Source organism: Musca autumnalis, unplaced genomic scaffold (genome assembly GCF_047663935.1).
Source record: "Musca autumnalis isolate F117 unplaced genomic scaffold, ASM4766393v1 scaffold_2, whole genome shotgun sequence".
In the NCBI taxonomy this organism is placed as follows: domain Eukaryota; kingdom Metazoa; phylum Arthropoda; class Insecta; order Diptera; family Muscidae; genus Musca; species Musca autumnalis.
This window is the reverse complement of record NW_027411755.1, coordinates 178,158,810-178,173,340: the sequence shown is the minus strand read 5'-3', so window position 1 is coordinate 178,173,340 and position 14,531 is coordinate 178,158,810. Positions and strand designations below refer to the sequence as shown.

General features: G+C 33.9%; 1 protein-coding gene across 10 annotated transcripts in view; it reads left to right on the top strand.

Moving 5' to 3' along the window:
- Positions 1-14,531, top strand: part of LOC141394936 (apoptosis-resistant E3 ubiquitin protein ligase 1) — a 142,055-nt gene that overhangs the window by 109,218 nt on the left and 18,306 nt on the right. For 7 of the 10 annotated variants that reach the window (XM_073970104.1, XM_073970108.1, XM_073970109.1 and 4 more), the window contains 4 exons: positions 11,707-12,656; positions 12,711-12,909; positions 12,982-13,118; positions 13,196-13,631. In XM_073970104.1, coding sequence (XP_073826205.1) covers positions 11,707-12,656; positions 12,711-12,909; positions 12,982-13,118; positions 13,196-13,631 — 1,722 coding nt within the window. The remainder of the gene's footprint in view (positions 1-11,706; positions 12,657-12,710; positions 12,910-12,981; positions 13,119-13,195; positions 13,632-14,531) is intronic. The other 3 variants (XM_073970106.1, XM_073970112.1, XM_073970113.1) reach the window with 1 other exon arrangement.

The window sequence follows — 14,531 nt, the reverse complement described above, 5'->3', positions numbered from 1 at the left end:
TCATTTTTGGTTAAAAATAACAAGTTACCGTCTCTAGTGAAAATGGTTTTTAAGGGTGTTTCACTGGAAATTCCTTGAATAGCTTTAGATAGTAGAAATATGTTGTAGCTTTTTAAAGGGGTTTCAGGTGTTTTGCTTTTCATCACAACATATTTCGGGCATGGTTGATTTCTTTTTGGTTGAAATAATTGGGGATAGTCTAATGTATTACCTAGACTGTAAGTTGTGTTTTGTTTTTGTTTTTTTCGTTTCGGAGATGTGATATTCTTTTCAGCTTCGCTGAGAATATCATAATAATTCCCCCCCGAGGAGGAAGCCATGGTGAGATAACTAAATGTCACTAAAAGTTCTTGTTTTATGCACCGTACCGATGAATAATAAAAAATAAAAAACGTAAACAAAAGTAAGCTGTTTGTACGAATAAACTTAAACGATCCGAATTTGGTTAAAAATATAAACTTGAGAGAGAGAGCGAACTGTTCACAACGAGTGTTGACTGTTGAATGGTGATAAATATATAAATAGTATATTATTGTGTGTTTGTTCGACCTTTTTGATATCAATAAAAAACCAGAATTGTTTGAGCTTGAGGTCTTATTTTTGTTGTTTATTTATTTATCATTTCCAATATTTCGCAATTTACGTGAATTGCATCCTCAGGGAAATCTACAATATTAAAGTATATTTTTGATATTATTATCACAGCAATATAATCTATCTATCTATATATATATAAAAATGGTGTAAAAAATGTATAGTAATTCATAAAATGAGAACGGCTAGGCCGATTTCTGTAAAATTTTTTGTCAGTTATTCGTATTTTCGAGGAGAAGGTCTTTACGGAAGAAAATTTTGGAAAATCTCTCTGGAAAAGTCGGAAAATTGGAAAAATCGAAAATTGAGTTTTTGTATGAAATTTTATTCCTTAATAGCGAGACGAAGTTCGCCGGGTCCGCTAGTATATCATATAAATACATATATTATTAATCAAACACAAAATTAACACAGAATTTGCTTACAAGTAAAATCAAAATAAAAGTGTCAAGTTAGCTTAAAAACTATGATGGGCTTCACCATCATCGTCGCTTGTAAATATTGCACTGATTTGATTTACTTATTGCAGGTTCAGGTTAAATAGTTAAAATTCCTATATATTTTTTAGGTCGCACGTAGTTTAAAATTGAAAATTCGTGGAAATATTGTACTTTTTTGCATATGGAATACATTTTTGAACATTTATCTTCGTGCTTGAATGTCTAAAACATAAAAATGTTTACAGAAAACTAAAATAAAAAATCTCTGTGAATATAGCAATGCGTATGCAAAAGTTGATTGTAACCAGCAGGACCGCCTTTAGGCTGTGTCCAATTTTCGCCCGCTAAAAGCTATCTTTCGCCAAAAAACTGATTCAAAACACACTACACACGAAAGATTACGTATTTACCTATCTGAAAATAATTTTTTCATATGTAAGCTGTGAATGAATAAGATTTTATACTTTTGTGAAAATTAAACTCTTCGTAAAAATAATTATTTTCCACATTTCTTCTAAAAATTGACTTTGCCACTTAATAATTTGTAATAAGCAGACAAATGGTCGCTGAGTTTTTTTGTCAGTAAGAGTGATATTCGTTTCATTACTGATAATTCCTGTTGCACAGCAACGTATTTACTGCGACCCGTCTAAAGGCAGGCTTGCCGGTTGGAGGGTTAATTATCAACTTCATGCATTACAAGCCCATAATTAATGAAGTTAAAGGGTCAAAGTCAATATACACGCACCGACTAACAATACATTAGCTGGGAAGGTTCCACAGATTATAGCGGAATACCGACGTAATCAGAAAACCAACATAATGGAGCGTGCAGTGTGAAGGACTTAAGTCTATGGTCAGTGAAATATTTTAAAATTCGTCTTTACGCCTTCCAATTCCGACACCAAACAGATCATCACATGGTTTCTTGGAGAAGGCATAAGAAATGAATATCAATAGCGACTAGGGTGTCCAAAAAACCGGTTTCTTTAAACAAAACGGGTTTCGATTAACCGAAATTTTAATTTTTTTTTTTAAACCGCTTTAAACCGATTTTGTTAAATAGGTACAAAATTGCTCATAATTGATAAATATTTGATTACAAATGTGCTACAAGGGGTAAATTATGTACAGTAGAATCTCGATAATTCGATATCCAAGGGACCGGTCATTTTATACGAATAATCGAGGTTTTCGGTTTAGCGAGGTATTAAAATGCGAAGGAAATTTCGATTTATCGAGGTACAAATTAGCGCGATTCTACTGTATAACGACTTCGTTATTATATAATTATCTCAATTAATCAATTTTAAATTTTGTACCAAAATAATTAAGTTTACATTTTATTAAGTCAGGATTCTTCGTCTTGCGTTGCCAACCTAAAATTATCGTGAAATGCCACATTCTTTATAACCTGAGATTCGACAAGTTCCTAGTTTACTGTACTAGTTCAAAAACGTTTGAGTAACGTCATACAAATTACCGTGGGATATTACGTATACGTATTCGAATCTTTGTCGCCACATAAATGTGCAAATGGGCATCGAAATAATGGTCGTAGACCCATACTTATATATTAAAAAAGAATGAATGTCTCGACGAGCTGAGTCGATCAGGCTATGTGTGTCCGTCCCTCCGTCCGTCCGTCTGTCCATCTAAACCTTGTAATCAGGCTACATGTCGCAATTTTGATAGGATCGTCACCAAATATTGGGTGTTGGTGGGGGTCCGGAGGGGAAGAAGGCTATTGATTTTGGTCATGGTCGGATAATATTTAGGGGTCGGAATGGGCAAAAAACTTATTCCGAGAAAAGTCAACGTTTTTTCCAAAGCGAATATCTCAGCTTCTATAAGGGGTATACCAAAACCAAATCCTGACAATGAAAGTGGAAAATATCACCTTTCTAACGATGTAAAGTAGGTTGTCGTAGGTGGTCAAACAACGAAATATTACAATAGTCGCAAGTAGAACCCAACTTTTATTTTTTTGCGATTTGATTGTTATAATGACAAATATCACAGCTTTGGTTGGTGGTTTTCCAAAAGCAAAGCATGACCACGAAAGTAGAAAATCCCATCTTTCCAATGATGCAAATTAGGTTGGTGTAGGTGGCCAAATAACGGAGATGTCGCAATAGTCGGTAATACATTCCATTTTTCAATCGCAATATTGATCGGATCATCATGAAATTTTGAGGGTTAATGGGGGGTCCCATAGAGGAAGAAGGCTATTATGGTGAAAGAGAAGAAATTATGTGGAGAACGTTCAACGTTTTATTCAAATGCGAATATCTGCGCTTCTAGTAGGCTTATTCCAAAGGGAAAGCCCGTGAAGAAAAATCCTCTTTATTTATTTAAATGTTTATTATTGGTCTGTTCCTTTACTTATGAAAATGGTAAAACCGGCAAAAGTAGTAAAAGTTTTAAACTGCTCCCATATGAATTGTGTTGCGTCTGAAGTAAAGGAACGCTTTTCGAGTAAAAAGTAGTAAAACTTGAAGATTCTTGAACGTAAAGGAACAGAGCTTATAACAACAAATTATAATAAAATAATATAATTACAAATAAATATAATTACAAAGCATTAACAGCAAAGGCTATCTGCTTAAAAATCATCTTTATTGTGATGCAAAAGAGGTTGGCGAACATCCCACTTTCCCATTTGTATACCCTCCACCATATGGAGGGTATAATTAAATTTGTCATTCCGTTTGTAACATATCGAAATATTCGTCGGAGACCCTATAAAGTATATATAATATTGATCAGCATAAAATTCTATGTCGATTTAACCAAGTCCGTCTGTCTGTTGAAATCAAGATGCAGCTCGCAATTTCAAAGATAGAGAGTCAATATTTGGTACAGAAGTTTTTATTACTTGCAGGATGATTGGTATTGAAAATGGGATATATCGGTCCACGTTTTGATATAGCCCCCATAGAACGGTACCTCCCGATTTTCGGTATTTTAAAGGTTTTAGCTTCATTATCCTACCAAATTGGCTGAAATTTGGTATGTAGTCTTCTTTAGGGGTATGAAACTTTCCCCCAATTTTCGGTATATTGAAGGTTTTAGCTTCATTGTCACACCGAAATGGCTGAAATTTGGTACTTAGTCTACGTTGGTGGTATAAAACTTTCCCCCAGAACTTTGTCGGTATTTTGAACATTTTGGTATTTTGAATATTGTGACCTCAATATTCCACCTAAATGGCTGAAATTTGGTATTTTGACTTCGTTGGGGGTACTCAAACTTGCCCTTTAAATTTGTCGGTATAGGTCCACGCCTTCATATAGCCCCCATGGAAAGGTACCTCCCGATTTTCCGTATTTTGAAGGTTGTGGCTTCAATATTCCACCAAAATGGCTGAAATTTGGTATTTAGTCTTCAATGTGATATAAAACTGTTCGCCAAAAATTTGTCTGTACAGGTCCAAGCTTTCATATTGCCCCATTTCCGACTAAAATTCGTCGGTATAGGTCCACGTTTCGATATAGCCCCCTTAGAACGTTACCTCCCGATTTTCGTAATACTGAAGATTGTGACGACAATATCCCACCGGAATGTCTGAAATTCGTTATTTAGCCTTCCAAGAGTTATGAAATATTCCAGAAGAGTATTATCAGTATAGGTCCACGTCTTCCTATATCCCCATAGAAGCATACTTCTTGATTTTCGGTATTTTTTAAGTTTTAGCCATATTCTCTTACCGAAATATAGGAAATTTGGTATTTAGTCTTTTTTGAGTCTAAAAACTTTCCGTCAGAAATTTGTCGGTATAGATTTACGTTTTGACATAGCCCCCATAGAACAGTGTCTCACATTGTTCTACGGAAATTTGCTGAAATTTAGTATTAAGTCTTCTTCATACACGAAAGGAAACTCATTATTCCATTTTACTTCAATACAACTTGTGGTGGAGGGTATAACAAGTTCGGCCCGGCCGAACTTAACGCCGTTCTTACTTGTTTTTATTTGAATTGTACTGACGAGTATATCAGCTGTGGTTGGATGCGTTTCAAAAATGAAGACATTCTAAGCTTTAAAATGTTCCTAATTGAGTTACCAAAATTGCTAAAATGCTTGTGATCTTGAAAAAGAAAAAGACGGATATCCCAATTTAAAATTTATGGAATTTTATTTCCATGTCAGGTATTTCTGCTTCTGTTGGACATATTCCAAGGAGAGACCTTGATAATAAAACTCATACCTCTGAGTTTTAAATTAATACAAAATGTGACATTTATGGCAAAATATCAGAGCTATTGCAAATGGCGCTAAACTATCACAATTTATGACAAATACCTCTGCTTCTATTTGGTCTATTAAAGACATGTAAAATGCTAATCAAGAATACCAACAAATCTTTAAATCAGTACCAAGTAGATGTCGACAGTAGTCAAATATAAAATTTGGTATAAAAGCCAAATAGGTGAAATGTTTACGAGTGAAGAGCTTATGTACAGGGGTAGTGGTGTATGGTATCACATAGTCGGCCCCGTTTCTACTATAGCCTTTGCTCACTTGTTTATTCAACATGTATGTATATCCGAGAGACTGCATATAATTACACTATATAACCAATAACGCAATGTCTTTTTCTTCTTTCCTTCCTTTCTATCCTTTCCCAAAAGGTAAAATATTATTGGCTTTTATTTGGATAATGACGTTGCTGTTTGTTTTAATGGCATTTTCTTTACTTTATTCACGACATTCGCCAACATTTCAATTCGAATATTTCACGCCTTTCATATAAATTCACAAAATTACTTATAATTGATTGGCAGTTATTCTACAGCCAAGAGGGCTAGTAAGGTACAAAAATGGCGAAAGGTACTGCAAAATTCGCATTTAAGACAAGTTTTGCTATGAAGCTACTGTGGGGAAAGTTTTGAACAATGTGTATGTGTGTGAGAGATACAACCATTATGACAAATGTCAATTCCTTTGTCGCATATCCAACTTTAACGATTTTGAAATCACTTACTTAAATACTTGTTACAGCAGAATATGAAGAGAAAGAGACAGAAGTTATACTGCCAAAAATATATTCAACCAACCCGTGAGCAATTGAGAAATAATTTACCCTATTTAATAGGAGAAAAGAAAGGCATGCGAAGACGTAGCAAGCCCAAGACCCATTAAAATTATTAAGTGAACGAAATAAACCAAGTTACTACTATTTTGCCGGCTTGTTGTAATTTGCAAAGCTAAGTAAATGTTTAACGTTATGGCTGAGCGGTGTGTGAGGAGGAGAGGGTGGCACACCAAGTTATTTACATTGTTTTTGTCACAAATTGAAAATATTTCTTTGGTGGCAATAATTACTTCAGGGCAAGGGGTGGAAAGGGGATTCAATGTAATTACGTTTACTAAGTACTGATTAAAAGTGAGATTATCTTAATGTGAACAACGAACCATGGCTGTTATCAAAATGAAACGATGTAATCAAATCGTTTTATTAAATTAAATCGGGAAGGTAGAGGGAGTGAACTAGAGAGAAATGGAGCAAATTGTTGTATGTGTGTGGCAGATAGCCCAAATTATGTTTGCTTTTTGTTACTCTGATTCTGCTGCAAGCTTCAGGTTCAGCAAGAGTGTGACAACAAATGTGGATATTTTATTAATTAACAAATGTGGATTATTTTTTATCCACAAACGTGGATAATTTATTTATCCACAAACGTGGATTATTTATTTATCCACAAACGTTAATAATTTATTTATCCACAATCGTAAATAATTTATTAATCCACAAACGTAAATAATTTATTTATGCACAAAAGTGGATAATTTATTTATCCGCAAACGTGGATAATTTATTTATCCACAAACGTGGATAATTTATTTATCCACAAACGTGGATAATTTATTTATCCACAAACGTGGATAATTTATTTATCCACAAACGTGGATAATTTATTTATCCACAAACGTGGATAATTTATTTATCCACAAACGTGGATAATTTATTTATCCACAAACGTGGATAATTTATTTATCCACAAACGTGGATTATTTATTTATCCACAAACGTTAATAATTTATTTATCCACAATCGTAAATAATTTATTAATCCACAAACGTAAATAATTTATTTATGCACAAAAGTGGATAATTTATTTATCCGCAAACGTGGATAATTTATTTATCCACAAACGTGGATAATTTATTTATCCACAAACGTGGATAATTTATTTATCCACAAACGTGGATAATTTATTTATCCACAAACGTGGATAATTTATTTATCCACAAACGTGGATAATTTATTTATCCACAAACGTGGATAATTTATTTATCCACAAACGTGGATAATTTATTTATCCACAAACGTGGATAATTTATTTATCCACAAACGTGGATAATTTATTTATCCACAAACGTGGATAATTTATTTATCCACAAACGTGGATAATTTATTTATCCACAAACTTGGATAATTTATTTATCCACAAACTTGGATAATTTACCTATCGCAAACGTGGATAATTTACTTATCCACAAACGTGGATAAATTATTTATGCAAAGACGTAAATAATTTATTTATCCACAGACGTGGATAACTTATTTATCCACAAATGTGGATAAATTCTTTATCCTCAAAGATGAATAATTTCTTTATCCACAAACGTGGATAATTTATTTATCAACAAACGTGGATAATTTATTTATCCACAAACGTGGATAATTTATTAATCAACAAACGTGGATAATTTATTTATCAACAAACGTGGATAATTTATTTATCCACAAACGTATATGATTTATTTATTCACAAACGTGGATAATTTATTTGTCCACAATCTTGGATAATTTATTTATTCACAACCGTGGATAATTTATTTATCCACAAACTTGGATAATTTATTTATCCACAAACTTGGATAATTTATTTATCCACAAACTTGGATAATTTATTTATCCGCAAACGTGGATAATTTATTTATTCACAAACGTGGATAATATGTTTATCCACAAAGGTAACTAATTTCTTTATCCACAAACGTGGATAATTCATTTATCCACAAACGTGGATAATTCATTTATCCACAAACGTGGATAATTCATTTATCCACAAACGTGGATAATTCATTTATCCACAAACGTGGATAATTCATTTATCCACAAACGTGGACAATTCATTTATTCACAAACGTGGATAATTCATTTATCCACAAACGTGGATAAATTTTTTTTATCCACAAGTGTGGATAATTTATTTATCCACAAACGTTGGTAATTTATTTATCCACAAACGGTGGTAATTTATTTATAAAAAAACGCGGATAATTTATTTATAAAGAAACGCGGATAATTTATTTATCCACAAATGTGGATAATTTATTTATCCACAAACGTGGATAATTAATTTATCCACAAACGTGGATAATTCATTTATCCACAAACGTGGATAATTTATTTATCCACAAACGTGGATAATTTATTTATCCACAAACGTGGATAATTTATTTATCCACAAACGTGGATAATTTATTTATCCACAAACGTGGATAATTTTTTTTTATCCACAAACGTGGATAATTTATTTATCCACAAACGTGGATAATTTATTTATCCATAAACGTGAATAATTTATTTATCCACAAACGTGGATAATTTATTTATCCACAAACGTGGATAATTTATTTATCCACAAACGTGGATAATTTATTTATCCACAAACGTGGATAATTTATTTATCCACAAACGTGGATAATTTATTTATCCACAAACGTGAATAATTAACTTTTCCACAAACGTGGATAATTAACTTATCCACAAACGTGGATAATTTATATATCCACAAACGTGAATAATTTATTTATCCACAAACGTGGATAATTTATTTATCCACAAACGTGGATAATTTATTTATCCACAAACGTGGATAATTTATTTATCCACAAACGTGGATAATTTATTTATCCATAAACGTGAATAATTTATTTATCCACAAACGTGGATAATTTATTTATCCACAAACGTGGATAATTTATTTATCCACAAACGTGGATAATTTATTTATCCACAAACGTGAATAATTTATTTATCCATAAACGTGAATAATTTATTTATCCACAAACGTGGATAATTTATTTATCCACAAACGTGGATAATTTATTTATCCACAAACGTGGATAATTTATTTATCCACAAACGTGGATAATTTATTTATCCACAAACGTGAATAATTAACTTTTCCACAAACGTGGATAATTAACTTATCCACAAACGTGGATAATTTATATATCCACAAACGTGAATAATTTATTTATCCACAAACGTGGATAATTTATTTATCCACAAACGTGGATAATTTATTTATCCACAAACGTGGATAATTTATTTATCCACTATCGTGGATAATTTATTTATCCATAAACGTGAATAATTTATTTATCCACAAACGTGAATAATTTATTTATCCACAAACGTGGATAATTTATTTATCCACAAACGTGGATAATTTATTTATCCACAAACGTGGATAATTTATTTATCCACAAACGTGAATAATTAACTTTTCCACAAACGTGGATAATTAACTTATCCACAAACGTGGATAATTTATATATCCACAAACGTGAATAATTTATTTATCCACAAACGTGGATAATTTATTTATCCACAAACGTGGATAATTTATTTATCCACAAACGTGGATAATTTATTTATCCACAAACGTGGATAATTTATTTATCCATAAACGTGAATAATTTATTTATCCACAAACGTGGATAATTTATTTATCCACAAACGTGGATAATTTATTTATCCACAAACGTGGATAATTTATTTATCCACAAACGTGAATAATTTATTTATCCATAAACGTGAATAATTTATTTATCCACAAACGTGGATAATTTATTTATCCACAAACGTGGATAATTTATTTATCCACAAACGTGGATAATTTATTTATCCACAAACGTGGATAATTTATTTATCCACAAACGTGAATAATTAACTTTTCCACAAACGTGGATAATTAACTTATCCACAAACGTGGATAATTTATATATCCACAAACGTGAATAATTTATTTATCCACAAACGTGGATAATTTATTTATCCACAAACGTGGATAATTTATTTATCCACAAACGTGGATAATTTATTTATCCACTATCGTGGATAATTTATTTATCCATAAACGTGAATAATTTATTTATCCACAAACGTGAATAATTTATTTATCCACAAACGTGGATAATTTATTTATCCACAAACGTGGATAATTTATTTATCCACAAACGTGGATAATTTATTTATCCACAAACGTGAATAATTAACTTTTCCACAAACGTGGATAATTAACTTATCCACAAACGTGGATAATTTATATATCCACAAACGTGAATAATTTATTTATCCACAAACGTGGATAATTTATTTATCCACAAACGTGGATAATTTATTTATCCACAAACGTGGATAATTTATTTATCCATAAACGTGAATAATTTATTTATCCACAAACGTGGATAATTTATTTATCCACAAACGTGGATAATTTATTTATCCACAAACGTGGATAATTTATTTATCCACAAACGTGGATAATTTATTTATCCACAAACGTGGATAATTTATTTATCCATAAACGTGAATAATTTATTTATCCACAAACGTGGATAATTTATTTATCCACAAACGTGGATAATTTATTTATCCACAAACGTGGATAATTTATTTATCCACAAACGTGGATAATTTATTTATCCACAAACGTGGATAATTTATTTATCCACAAACGTGGATAATTTATTTATCCACAAACGTGAATAATTAACTTTTCCACAAACGTGGATAATTAACTTATCCACAAACGTGGATAATTTATATATCAACAAACGTGAATAATTTATTTATCCACAAACGTGGATAATTTATTTATCCACAAACGTGGATAATTTATTTATCCACAAACGTGGATAATTTATTTATCCACAAACGTGGATAATTTATTTATCCATAAACGTGAATAATTTATTTATCCACAAACGTGGATAATTTATTTATCCACAAACGTGAATAATTAACTTTTCCACAAACGTGGATAATTAACTTATCCACAAACGTGGATAATTTATATATCCACAAACGTGAATAATTTATTTATCCACAAACGTGGATAATTTATTTATCCACAAACGTGGATAATTTATTTATCCACAAACGTGGATAATTTATTTATCCACAAACGTGGATAATTTATTTATCCATAAACGTGAATAATTTATTTATCCACAAACGTGGATAATTTGTTTATCCACAAACGTGGATAATTTATTTATCCACAAACGTGGATAATTTATTTATCCACAAACGTGGATAATTTATTTATCCACAAACGTGGATAATTTATTTATCCACAAACGTGGATAATTTATTTATCCACAAACGTGGATAATTTATTTATCCACAAACGTGGATAATTTAGTTATCCACAAACGTGGATAATTTATTTATCCACAAACGTGAACTATTTATTTATCCACAAACGTGGATAATTTATTTATCCACAAACGTGTATAATTTATTTATCCACAAATGTGGATAATTTATTTATCCACAAACGTGGATAATTTATTTATCCACAAAAGTGCATAATTTGTTTCCGAAATCAGCTTGTTACTTATCATCATTTCTCTCTTCTTTCAGGCATTTCATCTTTATCTAGTTGCGGTGACCCCGATCGCCTGCCTGAGCTGCCGCCCGGTGATGAACAACGACTCCAACGAGCAGCAATGCATTTGCAACAAAAGCTTATCCTACGAGAATGGTTGAAAGATCATCGCCTACAGCATCACTATCAACGTCTGTTAAATGTTGAGGTGGCATCTCTGGAAGATGTCTATTGGCTGGAAGATTCACGAGCCAGTAAAATTTTGGGCAAAGATTGGCAAGTTTGGTCACAGGCCAGACAAAATTTACCCACATCCAAGGCACAGCTGGATGCGCTCAAGGCTCAGCTTTGGTCAACAGTTGTAAAATCAAGTCAACATCAAGATGCCTGGACATGGGGTGGTATGCTGGTGGTGTCCGTATCGGTGGCCGGTCTGGTCACATTGGCAGCAATGACACAACCCTCGTTGGCTCCCGAAGCACGACATTCTCTCTTACAATATGTTACGGGTAAATATTTACTGCCAGCCAATTGCAAAGTCCAATGGGATTGGAAAGATCCTGCCGTGGTGGGTGGTACAATGTGCTTCGTTGTACGTTTCTATCAGCGCAACGGTCAGCCTTATCCCATCTGTGATACAGATCAATTTTTTGTTGAAGTTACTGAGGGTACACGGAAAATGGTTACCATCAGTGAATTGGGTTCTCCCACAGATCCCAATAATGCCAATATAGCTAAGGTTAAGTTTACAGTACGCACAGCGGGTCAATATAAGATTTCGGTAATGATTGGTTCCAGTCACATTGCTGGGTCACCCTTCAGCAAGACCTTTATACCGGGGCCCATAGATGCCAGACGCTCACGTTTTATAAGGCCGGCAAGTACGGTTGTTTGTTGTGCTGGATCACCGACATTACTGCACATTGAGCCAAGAGATGAATTCGGCAATGCCTGTCAATTTGAACAGGGCGAGGATCCGGTTAAGGTAAGCGTATGAGGGAGTTCTCTTGGAAGTCATGTTAATACATTTCTGTTTCAGGGTTATCATGTGGAAACCTATGATCTGAATGACCAACCCTTGGAAAAGTTACGAAATGCCATTGCTTTTACCTACGATAGGGTAAATGCTAGAGTTGCTGTAACGGCTTTGTTCCCCGAACCCATATGTCTACGTGCCGTTATAAGTTATCTAGACCAAAAGTTGCCAAATGGTGACTTTGATATTATAGTTTTAAGCAGTAAGTAACCAACTTGGAGATGTATATGTCGCAGATTTTATTCCATCTATTCTGTCTCTTTCTCTCTTCCAGGTAGCGACACCACATTGGTGCATAAAAATATCGCCTCTCGCAAGCATAACATTTGCTATGAAGCCCGGCTTCTTAGCATATTTGGAGCTGCCAAATCCAAGCCCCGCAAAGTGCTCTGTTCGGTTGGACCCAAACAAGTGAGTTGTTGGGGGATGTACTCTGTCCCTAACCGATTAACAGAATCCTGTTATACTTGGAAATTTGGTTGAACAAGAATTCTCTGATATTTCAGGTAACCATAAAAGAGATGATCCTGAAATTCATTCCCAAACGTATTGCGACATTCCGTTTGTGTCCATCAACGAAATTTCATTTTTTGCCTCAACTGCCGACCCATGTCCATGGACCGATTTTTATTATTGATGATGGCGCCCAACCTAAAATCGAATTGGCATCAAGGGATCGTAACATAATTGCTGCAACATTTACCCATTTCTTGTTGAAAAATATAGGCGGTTCGGAAACGTTTAAAGATAAGCAGGATTTCTTTTATCACGAGGTGCGAAAATTCCACGCCAATTATTATCACGAAAAACTATCGCTGAAGGTGCAGCGTGATAAAATTCTGGAAAGCAGCATGAAGGCAACAAAACATTTTTCGGTTTCCGATTGGTGTGGCAATTTTGAGGTCACATTTCAAGGCGAGCAGGGTGAGTACAATGGGTTTCTTCCATCAATTTTTTATTCATTGTCAAGATAAAATCCTACATTGGCTTTCGATTACATAACCCTATCTCAGTGATAAAGTTTAGATCGTCCTAGATTAACTGAAACCGACTTTGGATATGTGAGGTCGAGAGGAAATGCGAGGACGTAGATGTTTTTTGGTCAGATGGGCAATTGAACAAATGCGAAGTATCGGGAGGGCTTTGCAGGCAGATAAGTTATCCCCCTTTAAATATCATAGTGTAGGATCGGAAACTCGGGCTGAGGTTTGAATGCTTTGTGCAGAATAAGCAGTTGACTCGAAATCCCACAGCAGACGGTTCTATGCACCGGGTTGACTAGCCAGAATATACGACAGGGGTCGTCACCTCAAAAATTATGTGTTTGTGTTCGTCCTCTTTTGGTCCGAGCCGTTACAGAGAATAACCCCGTGGCATGGATTTGCTCCGTTTGTCACCTCAGCCACCATATGTCAACATCGGCAAATGTAATGGATGTAGGGAATGTGTGCAATTCTGAGGCTGGGATAGGAACCATGTTGCCTTGCTGCGCCAGATCATCACCCAGTAGTCTTCAATTTCGTCGTCGGATTAAGAGACGCCCCCGCAGTCTGCCCAACAACAACAAACGTAGAATCTAACATCAAAAGTGGTTGTTCAGCGGCACGGAAATGGATCATTCCTGCTATTTAATTTCAAAGGTCTCCGCAATAAGGTCAACGAAATTATGGACTTTATGAGTCGAAAAAACATTAAGGTCGCCGCAATCTAGGAAACGAAGCTCACCACCACCTGTGGCGTGCAACGTTGCGATGTTTACAAAGTTTTGCGGAAGGATCGCACACGAAACGGAGTGGGAGGACTTGCCTTCTTAATATATCAGTC